At 39.4% G+C, this 11,851-nt stretch overlaps 1 protein-coding gene across 4 annotated transcripts in view; it reads right to left on the minus strand.

Annotated features, from left to right (window-relative positions):
• The window catches only part of UBXN2B (UBX domain protein 2B), a 42,496-nt gene extending 36,874 nt beyond the window's left edge, over window positions 1-5,622 (minus strand). For 3 of the 4 annotated variants that reach the window (XM_055286352.2, XM_055286350.2, XM_055286353.2), the window contains exons 1-2: window positions 5,472-5,604; window positions 82-185 (exon numbers count right to left, since the gene is read on the minus strand). In XM_055286352.2, coding sequence (XP_055142327.1) covers window positions 82-185; window positions 5,472-5,555 — 188 coding nt within the window. In that variant the 5' untranslated portion in view covers window positions 5,556-5,604. Of the gene's footprint in view, window positions 1-81; window positions 186-5,471 lie in introns of all 4 variants that reach the window. The other variant, XM_055286351.2, reaches the window with a different exon arrangement.
• Window positions 5,623-11,851: the final 6,229 nt, after the last annotated feature.

Here is an 11,851-nt window from a genome sequence, read left to right on the forward strand (position 1 = left end):
GCCATTTAAAATAATTTGAAGTTAGTAAATTTTTAGAAAGGATTATACTTTCTTTTTACAACAAAACAAAATAAAACTTACCGTTGAGGTGGTGTCCGTGGGCTCTTGAAGACTGTAGCTTTAGATCTATTAGACTTGGAAGATTTGCACTTCACTTCATCTTCATACAATTCTGCCAAGGCCAACTACATAATAATAGGCTTGTTACAAAGTATAACACTAGGAATAACCTCTTCCATACAACTAGAAGTTATGTGTAGAACACTAACTTAAAATTGAGTGGTAAAGACTTTTCATGAAAAAAGCTGCTGCTTCAGATGAGTCCTTTCTGAAATAAACTTACTGCATCTCATTATATAGAGCTAACCAAAATGCCACATCTATTAGAATAAGTTATAATAATTACTTATTTTCAATTAACTATTGAACAGCATCAAAATCTGCTTTACGTAACAAACCATTTTCAAATTTAAACCTAAAATTCTTGTGCAATTCTTTTAAGAATTCCTGAAGATGTTCACACTAATGTCAGCTTCTTTCATCAGATCTCATAAAATAGTTTCATTCAGCTATTCAAGTTTTCAAACTCCAAGCACATAAAACAATTTCAGAAGTATTCTATTTAAAAGTCTACTAAACTTATAAATTTCATCGTGTTTAGGAAAATGAGTTTCTGAACAAACAAGACCATAAATTATCTATGGTTTATATACCATTTAGAAAATAATATTACCAAATTATACATTCTAGATATTGGCTGGATAGTTTATTTCAAAATGAAATAAAATTGTACTTGTTCTTAAAATGGAATTTTAAAAAGTAATCCAATATTTCAGTACTGTATAGAATTTTTTCTGACTTTTGACATCTTTGGACAACAACTCAACAACTTTCTTTAATGCTCCTGTGGCTATTCAATTACAATTGGCATGACCATAATCTCTGGGTTTTTTTTTTTCCAAAAAAACCCCAAAACCAAAACAAAACAGATTAAAATGTTTCTTTTAGACACACAAATTATATGAAAACTACCTCCAAGAAGAACAGGGCATTGGGGCAACGTTAATTCTTTGAAAATTCTATTAGTCAACTTTTAAAATATACACAAGTAAAACAAAATGAAAGACTGCTAATTTTTTTACCCCTACCCTCCCACATTCAGTAACATTCATATTTGTACAATGGCAACTTTGCTAGAAATCTGAATTATAAAAGTGTTTGGTAATCTAAAAGGACTGAATTCAAATCCTAACTTAGGCACTTCCTGTGTGATCTTGGGCAAATTATTTAATTTCTCTGAGCCTTAGTTACCACATCTTCAAACGCCTATAAAAAATCACCATAGTCATTTGAAGGATTAAATAATGTATGGAAAACACAAAGCATGTGTTCCATCACTAGAAGATATTATTCTTAAATGTTTAGCAATGATTGTATCAGTATTTCATTTTCCCCAAGATTTTTTTTTCTTCCTACAGTGTTATATCTCCTTATGGTCCTTTACTACTCCATCCCCTCCAAAAAAACAAAACAAAAAACAAACAAATGACAGAGGAGAGAGAGACAGACATGCACATACACAGTCTGATGACTAGGGTCTAAAGTTTTCAGAAATTTGACCTCCTTGAAATTTCTTTAAAGTAGTAGTATTTTATGGATTTCCTTCTGAGCTGATTATGTCAGCTTTATGAATTACTTTTATGATATTCCTATTCTCATCATTGAAAATGTCATCTGTATTTCAAAGGCCCATTTCAGCTCTCCTTCACAAAATCTTTTCTAATTTTTTTCTAAATACTCACAGCACATGATACCCCAATGACATTCATATTAAGCATTATGTTGTCATTACTTGTGTACTTTGGCTGTTTTATTTCCCCAACTAGATTTTAAGTTTCTCAAATTGTTTCTAATACTGTATCTAAAAGGCAACAAAATTCACGTTGAATTATATAAAGAACATAATATAAAGTGAATCAGAAATAGATATAGATAGATGGATTTTAAATTGGGGTTATATTTGCTAAACGTTTTTTGCTTTAACAAGATTTGAATAAATGCTTCCAATCAAATAACAATTTCCTTTGGTGACATAAATTAAAAAAGCAAAAGTGCCTCTGACCCCATGGAATGTGGAACATACATTAACAAAAGAGGAATATGAGGAAAATCATATTAAAGAGTCTACCTGGCTGAAAGATTCTTGTTATTAACTGTACATCATTAAAAACTTAGAATAAAATGAGTGATATTTAGAGGGAGTTGATGCCATATGGCATCATATGGCATGAGTTCATTAGTAAATACTACAAACAAATTTAATTTATATTATTTAACATAGCAGATGATATTACATCAAAAGAGGAAATGATAATTTAAATTGATAAATATTAATTGAAGTACTGGTCAAAACTAACACAACAAAAAAATCTCAAAACGTAATTAAGAAAATGTTTCAATAATATGCAGAGGATAAAGTATGTAAATAAAGTATTGATAATCTTTCCTCTAGAATTTGAAATGTGAAGAACTTGAAACCTGAAAGCAAAGGAATGGGTGAGAAAATTTATATAGCAAAATATTAAAAGTACTGGAATTCTCAGCCTTAGAGTAACCAATTCTAGAAGCTGTAATAAATGATTATTATACAGACACCTGGGAACTTGTAGGAAATGCATATGCTTAAATTCTACTCTAGAACCAATGAATCACACTCTGGGGTAGGGCACAGCAATCTCTGACAAACCTTCCAGGTCACAGATGCACACTAGAGAATCAACGATACGGAATAATGACATTCAATATGATTAGGGTACTTGTGGCAACACAGTTATCGGACATTTTAATTCTTCTCATTTATAGTACCCACTATTGAGTCCATCCTAAAAAATCCAATCCTAACCCTAGTAATACTGAAGTTAACCCTGTTCCCACTCCCTCCCCGTCCAACCTATATAGAAACACATAATATGTGGCGGAAAACTGGAACAGAGTATACAACTAAATACCTTAATGAACATGTGTGTGGACGGGCTGAGGGACACCAGAGGAGAAAGCAATTCAGAAATACTATTGAACACTGATGACGTTTTGGGCTTAGTTTTGCCACTAACAATCCCACCCCTAACTTTCCCCCTGACAATCTCCTTATTTGAGGGGGATGAAGGGAGCTATGAAAATCTACTTTGATATGCAAAAAAACATTTCCGAGTCTGCAGTTTGTAACTTGGGGGCTCCCAGGGCTGGGAGGCCTTTTGGGAAGCAACTATGCAGCTTTTCTCTGGTGGTACCTGGAACACTCCCTCCTGATTTAGATGCTGACAAACCCTACACTGCATGGCAGCTAAGATACACTTACTCAGCGGTAATTCTGCTTGTTCCAATTAGAAATATGTTGCCCCTTTACTCACTCTGAAAGACTCTTAGAGCAAGCTGTTAGGGAAGTAAGAAATATCTACTGAAAGCTGCACGAACTGGGTAACTCTTAAGAAAAGCATGTCTAGATTAAACGATAACAAGATAATCTATAAATAATCAATATCCAAGATACCATTTGGGAAGAACATTATTTAATTCTTTTAAACTTTTGATACATACTTTATTTCTTGATATGCCATCCCTTTGGCTGTTTTCAAGTTTCTTTGCAAGTTCTTCACATTCATATTAAGTTCTAAAGGAAAGATTATCAATACTTAGATACTGTACTTGATACACCAAATCACATTCATAAAGAAATCAGTTAGCTTCCTACTGCCCTAACCTACAAGTAGACAGGAGATGACAAAAAAAATCCCCATCATAACTTAGGGTGGAAATGAAGGCATTCTCACAATTAGCAACATCTACCAGAGTATCTCCAAACATTAATCATACTTTGATCCACTGGATTAAGTCTACAAACAATTTGCCAAGAATCAGGTGGTCATTAACCAAGCTGTTCTCACTTTTCACATAAAAAGAAGAAATGGATTTAAATTAGGGAAAGGACATTCCAAGTTACATACTGTATTAACTTTAATGATATTAGAATTGACTAGCCAGGGAAAGTTATAGCATCTTTCTCCTGAGGAAAAAGGAACCAAATATTTGCCCAGCAACAACTGAGCCAGGATAATGTAGGAATTTTGCATAGGCCCTTTACAACATTATTTAATCCTTACACCACCACCAGCACCCTCACATTCCTCAGTTTACAAATGAAGACACAGGATCAGACAGGTTAAGACATTTCTCCTAAGCTCACAAAACTACTAAGTAGCAGGACTCGGAGGCAAATCAAAATTGGTGGGACTACTAACTCCATGCTGCCTCTTAGTGATGCGGGTTTATAATAGGAAAGATGAGGTACACAATAGCTTCCTATCCCTTGCTACTGTTTACTACTACTGAACCAACTATGAGCTGGAACTATTCTACATTGAGTTCACCTCCTAATATTACACTGATCTCTCCAGTCTCCAAATTCTTCGCTTTATGCACTGCTTATTTTGGTACCCAATCATACTCCATCTTAAAATGTTATGCTAAATGTAATCATACCCTATTTCTGCGAAGAAATCTGTAGGCTTCCAAAAGGTAGAACTGTCTTTTACACTTACATACCCATCAATAGAGTTCAGCACCGACTAAGGATTTGATGTCCTTATTTCCACATTCCCAAAGATCAGCAGTATGTTACAATGGATGGTGGTTTGTTCACATTAGAATGAAGTGTGGTTGTAAACTAATACTGTAAAACTGTTCTACCAAGATTCTCCTTAGTATCTCCTTACTGATATTTACTTGTTAAATTTTTATCAATAATCTTATAATGAGACATAAAAACGCCTAAAATGAGAAAAGTGGAGTTAGTACCTGATAAAACGGGATTTGGTGCACTGCTATTTAGCTAACTAAGTGTTCCACACAACATTACGAAGTTTTATTCCCCTGTTTCTTGTGTGCAATGTTTTAAAGACCACAGCTTAGACAACTAGGCTGTATGGGCATAGCGTGCATCGTTTTCCTTCACCCCTTTAAAAAAAAAGCTTACCTGATAAAATGGAACCATTTTTATATTTAAGCAAGCAAGTCAGAAATAGCATCCAAGACAAAAAAGAACAAATCACGTATCATTACCGTTCAGGTGATTGCCTACTTCCCTGAGGCCACAGTAACCTTTCTTACGGAGTAAGTCTCAAGAAGGAAGCATCAACCCGTGAACCGACCAACTGACCCCGCAAAATGTCATTCTAAACGAATAGCTATTTTTACATCGTAGGTAGGGTGGAAGGCAGACGAGGCATCAGCGCTGGAGGCTCGGGTACTTGTATCCACGACCACCACAGTGTTAAGCGCCGACTTCGGGAGACCGGGCGCCGGATTCTATCCCTAGACGGGGTCGGGGAAAGGCAGCCTCCGACTGGCACCAGCCCGCACCGTCACCAGCCTGCGTCCACCGCCGCGCTCCCTCCCCCGGCTGCTCGCCTCACCTGCAAATCCCGCGCGCTCGGCGGCCGCGGCCCGGAAGACCTCCTCTCCCGTTCGCCGGGATCAGGGCCTCCGCCCTCCGCCATCTTCCGCTGGCTAGCGGCGCCCGCTGCGGACGCACCTCCCGCAACTTCCGGGGCCGGTTGCCTGGCAACCGAAGGAGGGGCGAAGACGCGCAAGGTGCGTGCGCGTCCCCGCTACCCGAACCCTCGCCCCCATTTCCGGTGCTGGCCCACCCTTTCGGTTTCCCCTTTTTTCTTAAAGGAAGTTTCTCCATAGGGAAACCTCTGTTAAGTTTTGTGTTGCTCCTGCTACTCGCCTAAAGGCACTGTAGGCCACCCTAGAGGGCAGCATAGACTTGTAGATTCATTTAGCACAACAGTGAAAACATCCTCTGGATTTTTCGTCTGATGGAAAATTGTAGCCTCTCCTTGTAGTCTTGGTCAGATTCTCTCGTCTTTCCTATCAAGGATTGGATGGTACATCGTCACCACAGCGTGAATTGGCATTGAGCGTGAAAAACACCGTAAAAAGTGCCTGGAATAATTTGCTAAAAGCAGAACTCTGCCGGGCCCAGTGGCTCACGCCTGTAATCCCAGCACTTTGGGAGGCCGAGGCGGACGAGGTGATCGAGACCATCCTGGCCAACGTGGTGAAACCCCGTCTCTACTAAAAAAAAAAAAAAAAAAAAAAAATATATATATATATACACACACACATACATATTAGCTGGGCGTGGCGGCGCGTGCCTGTAGTCCGAGCTACTTGGGAGACTGAGTCAGGAGAATCGCTTGAATCAGGGAGTCGGAGGTTGCAGTGAGCCGAAATCGCGCCACTGCACTCCAGCCTGGCGACAGAGCGAGACTCCGTCTCAAAAAAAAAAAAAAAAAAAAAAGCAGAACTCCAGACTATCACGCTCTCGTCATTCAGCTGAGATTGATTTAGACTCCGGTCTTCTTATTCTAGGCATTTTTTTTTTTTTGAGACAGAGTCTCGCTCTGTCGCCCAAGCTAGAGTGCAGTGGCGCCATCTCGGCTCACTGCAGCCTCCACCTCCCGGGTTCAAGCAATTCTCCTGCCTCAGCCTCCCGAGTAGCTTGGACTACAGGCGCGCGCCGCCACGCCCGGCTAATTTTTGTATTTTTAGTAAAGACGGGGTTTCACCATGTTGGCCAGGATGGTCTTGATCTTCTGACCTCATGACCCGTCCACCTCGGCCTCCCAAAGTGCTGGGATTACAGGCGTGAGCCACTGCGCCCGGCCTCCTAGGCACTTTTATGCCCAAGGGATGCAAAGGTAAAAAGAAATAGTCCCAGTCATTGTGAAACTCAGTCTAGTGGGGAAAAGAGATATGTAAAAGGGTAAGATGCAGCTTGCAGTAGAGCTTTGCTTGGGAGGGTTACAAAGGAAATGTGAGCCACGTGAGGGGAAATACTCCTTTGCTATCTGCTGTGTGCACCAGGCTAGGTGCTGGAGTTGACAGCTTGCCACCCGAGCTTTGGCATACTGATCGTTTTGATGTATAAAGGTATTTGAGGCTGGGCGCGGTGGCTGACGCCTGTAATCCCAACTCTCTGGGAGGCCGAGGCGGACGGATCACTTGAGGTCAGGAGTTCGAGACCAGCCTGGCCAACGTGGTAAAACCCTGTCTCTACTAAAAATACAAAAATTAGCCGGGCATGGTGGCGCATGCCTGTAGTCCCAGCTACTCGGGAGGCTGAGACGGGTGAATCGCTTGAACCCGGGAAGCAGAGGTTGCAGTGAGCAGAGATGCACCATTGCACTTCAGCCTGGGTGTCACAGAGAGACTCCGTCTTAAAAAAAAAAAAAAAAAAAAAAGCATTTGATAAACAGCAGGTGCAAGAAGAGCACTCTGACCTTTTCTCCCTGAAAGCAGGAAGAGAAACTACCATGTGATAGATGCCTTCCCTATACCAAGAGGAAAGATACTCATCACCAGAGAAGGGGAGTTGAGGCCGAGAGACATCTATACAGATATTGTTAAACTAACCGGTATCTTCCTAGATACTCTTCCACGATTGCCTCTCTTTGTTCAACCTAATGTATAAGCACTTAGGCCTCGCCGCTTTTTTGGGTGTTTATTTTCCTGTGAGGACACCCACTTACACGTAAAGTTTTATTAAATAAAATTTGTATGCTTTTTCCCTGTTAATCTGTTTTGTGTCCGTTTAATTCTTGGACCCAGCTGGAGATTCTGAGAGAGTAAAGGAGAAATTTTTCTCCCCCCAGCTGTGCATTCCCTGTGTAATTTCATTTATCCCTCTACTAGGTAGTTATGATTATCTTGTTATACCTGAGGAAACCAGATGATAAAGACTAACTTCACCCTGTAGTAAATGGCAGTGCCAAATACTAAACTGCACTTGTTTTCTTGATACTCTTTTGACACCAGATTCTGCCCTAGAAATCTCGGGCTCTTTAACAAGAAATGCCTCATAGAGCCAAAGACATTTTAGCTGAGTGTTGAAGGAAAGTACTTCCAGTAGAAGTGTTAGACCAGAAAGAATCTTGGTAAAGGCAAAGACATTTACAAAGACACCGATATTTGAAATATTATATTCATGTCAGCAAATTGCTATATGGTTGCAGCTTAGAAATGACAAAAGATGGTTATGGAATGGTGGGGAGGAGACAGATCTAGAATGGAGGCTTGAGACAGATTCTGAAGGATCTTGCCTAAGTTTGGGGATGGAATCCTCTGAGCCAGTGATTCTCTAACATTCTTGTACATTAGAATCACTTCTTCTCCCTTGTCTCCAGGTACTCAGATTTATTAATAATTGGTATAGAGTGGAACTCAGGCATCGTATTTCTTAAGATGTTCGCAAAGTGGATTTTGCTGCTGGCCATGACAGTATACCTGATATTGGACTTGTCCTCCCACTCTTAACAACTAAAAACAACAGTTTTAAGGCATTGAGCAATAGGCAGTACAGGTCTGTGATATCTGAAAGAAGGAAAACGAACAAGGTGACTATATTTGCCCAGGCTCTTTATTTTTATTTATTTTTTGAGACAGGGTTTCTCTCTTTTGCCCAGGCTGGAGTACAGTGGTGCAATCACGCCTCACTGCAGCCTCAACCTCTCTAGTTAGAGCAATCCTCCCACCTCAGCCTCCCGAGTAGCTGTTGCCCTGGCTTTCTGCATGGAACTCTCATACACTGCTAGTGGGTCCTAGAATGGTACAGCCACTTTGGAAAATAGGTTGTCAGTTTCTTCTAATGTTAAATATTCCATTATCATAAGAACCAGCAATTCTACTCCTAAATATTGACCCAAGAGGGATGAAAGTATACATTTATAAAGTATTTCTACCCAAATGTTCATAGAAGCTTTACCTGTAATAGCCTGCAAACTGGAAACAATCCAAATGTCCATCAGCCAATGAATGGATACAATTTTGATAAATCATACAATGGAATACTACTCAATAGTAAAAAGGAAGAAATTATGGATTCACACATCCTGAATGAATCTCAAAGATATTATCTTGGGTAAAAAAAAGCCAGATACGAATGAGTAAATATTGTCTGATTCAATTTATATGAAATTTTAGAACAGGCAACACCTTTAATGACTAAAAGCTGGTGGTAGCTTGGTGCTGTCTTTTGGGGTAAGGATTCAATTCTCCAATTGTAGGACATGTAGGAACTTTTTGAGGTGACAGAAGTGTTTTATAACTTGATTGTGGTGGTAGTTATTAGGTATATATTAATAGGTATATATTAATACGTTTGTTAAAAAAACACTGTATACACTTAAAATGCATGCATTTTATTATATGTAAATTATTCATTTATAAACTTGATTGAACAAAATCCTTGCTCAGCTGATTCTGTTGTGCAGCTATGTTTGAGAGCCACTGCTCTAAGGCAACTGGGAGCCATTAAACGATTTGTGATTTACAAAGATTACAGATGCATCGATGTGTATGATGAGTCAAAGTTAGGAAAAAGATTATTACAACAATGGGAAGTAATTAGGACTCAATTTTTATCAGTGGCAGTGAGAACAGAAAGAAGCAATACTTGGTAGAAATATTAACATCAGAACCGACAGGAGCTGGAGTCTTCAATGTGGAATACATGAAAAAAAGAGGAATAAAAAATGACGTCTGGGGATTTGGCTAGGTGATTTGGTAAATGGTGCTATCTGTAAATTATTGAGTTGAAAGGGGGAAACAAATTTCAAAGGAAATAAGTTTGTTATGGACATTTTGAGTTCAAAATGTGTGTGGAACACTCTGGCGAAAATGCATCATGGAGCAATTGCAAATGTGGGTCTAAAGATTAGAAGATTAGGCAAGAATTTTGGTTTGGAGATACAGATTTTGGTGTTGACTGCATGTAAATGATAGAGTAGACAAGGCTTCGCAGGAGCAGTGTGAAATGTGAGAAGATACGAGGATTAAGAACACTCAGAAACACCAACATTGAAGAACTCAGTGGAAAAAGGAAAGCTTTCAATGTAGCCCTGAGTAATAGAGAGGTGAGAGGAACACAAGAGACTGGAAAAACTGGTGATGAGGCAGTTTCAACAGGAAGACCAATGATGTCATTTACTACAGATAATCAAGAAAGATTAGGACTAAAAAGTATCCACTGGATTAAAGGAAAAGGAGATGCTGTCTCAAAAGTTACCACCAATTTCATAGTTAGTGAAGAAAATCCATATTTTACTAGTTTCAGAGTGACAGATAGGACAGTGAAGGCTACATATTCAATGAACTTAATGTCAGTCGTGTGCAGAAGTTGCTGTGCACTGGCTTATGAGAGCCTACTGTTAAATTTTTAGGAATTTTGCAAGGCAGTTGTTAAACAGGGATTATTAAAAATTAAATGATATAAATGTACAACTAAATTATACTGAAAACTCATGCAATAAATATTCAAATCTCTCATTTCCTAGTTATTTGAATACATTGTGCTACTATCTATGCTCCTGAGGGGATTTACATCTATTGGATCTATATGGTGGAGATGCTATTGCACACCTCTTCCCAATTCGCATTCAGTGACAACATGTTAGTAGCTTGAAATCTACCATGGTATAAGTATTCCCACCTCAGAAATTGGTAAATGCCATAAATAAAAGTTCGATTTCTAGTTTTGTTGATTGCCCACTGTAGATTTAAGGATCTGTTGGAGAAAATGTTTACAAGGCAGATAAGACTTAAAAGTATGCTGTGCCTGCAGCTGTTATGCTGTGAATAGCAAAAGAAAAAAAATGTAAATTTTCCTCTAGTATTTGAAAATTACTAGCTGATTCTGGAAGAAGTTTCTCACATCGTTGAGTTACTATGGATGTTTGTGTTTCACTTGCATCTTATGTGTATCTTGTTAATGTGAACAAAAATATCAACAAACATTCAAGTGGTCCCCTTGAAGTCTCCTTTCTTTTGGCTTGTGATGAAAGTGATATCTTTCCCCATTCTTCTTCAAGGAACTATGACTACATACCTCACTCTCCTTAATTCTCTATTTTCTATTCTCAAAGTGGGTGAGGAGGTTCAAGAATCACGACATTCGTCGTCTATGAAACATTCTCCAGGAGCGTCTTTCTCACACCCATTTTGACCTATCATGTATATTATGGGGTGCTTAAACTGGAAACTTAATGTTAGACATTTCATTATACTTATTTTCTCCTTCCATTAGACTAAGCTCATGGAGTATGTGGGCCAGGACTTCATCTCTAGTGCCTTAACATAGAACCTGGAACCATAATATGTACTTTTTTTTTTTTTTTTTTTTTTTTGAGACGGAGTCTCGCTCTGTCACCCAGGCTGGAGTGCAGTGGCGCGATCTCGGCTCACTGCAAGCTCCGCCTCCCGGGTTCATGCCATTCTCCTGCCTCAGCCTCTCCGAGTAGCTGGGACTACAGGCGCCCACCACCACGCCCGGCTAATTTTTTTGTATTTTTAGTAGAGACGGGGTTTCACCGTGGTCTCGATCTCCTGACCTCGTGATCCGCCCGCCTCGGCCTCCCAAAGTGCTGGGATCATAATATGTACTTTTAATAACTATTTGCATGAGTGAGTGAATGAAGGTGGTAGGGATCCTGTATTGGTCCGTTCTTGTGCTGCTATAAAGAAATACCTGAGACTGGATAATTTATAAAGAAAGGGGCTAAATGGCTCTTTGTTCTGCAGGCTATAGAGGAAGCAGAGCAGCTTCTGCTTGGCTTCTAGAGGCCTCAGGAAAGTTATAATCATGGCAGAAGGCAAAGGGGAAGAGAAGCAGGTACATCTTACGTGTCTGGAGCAGGAGGAAGTGCGGGGAGGGGCCACACACTTTTAAACAACCAGATCTCGTGAGAACTCTATCACAAGAACAGCACTGGGGAGATGGTGCTAAACCATT

Source organism: Symphalangus syndactylus, chromosome 7 (assembly GCF_028878055.3).
Source record: "Symphalangus syndactylus isolate Jambi chromosome 7, NHGRI_mSymSyn1-v2.1_pri, whole genome shotgun sequence".
In the NCBI taxonomy this organism is placed as follows: domain Eukaryota; kingdom Metazoa; phylum Chordata; class Mammalia; order Primates; family Hylobatidae; genus Symphalangus; species Symphalangus syndactylus.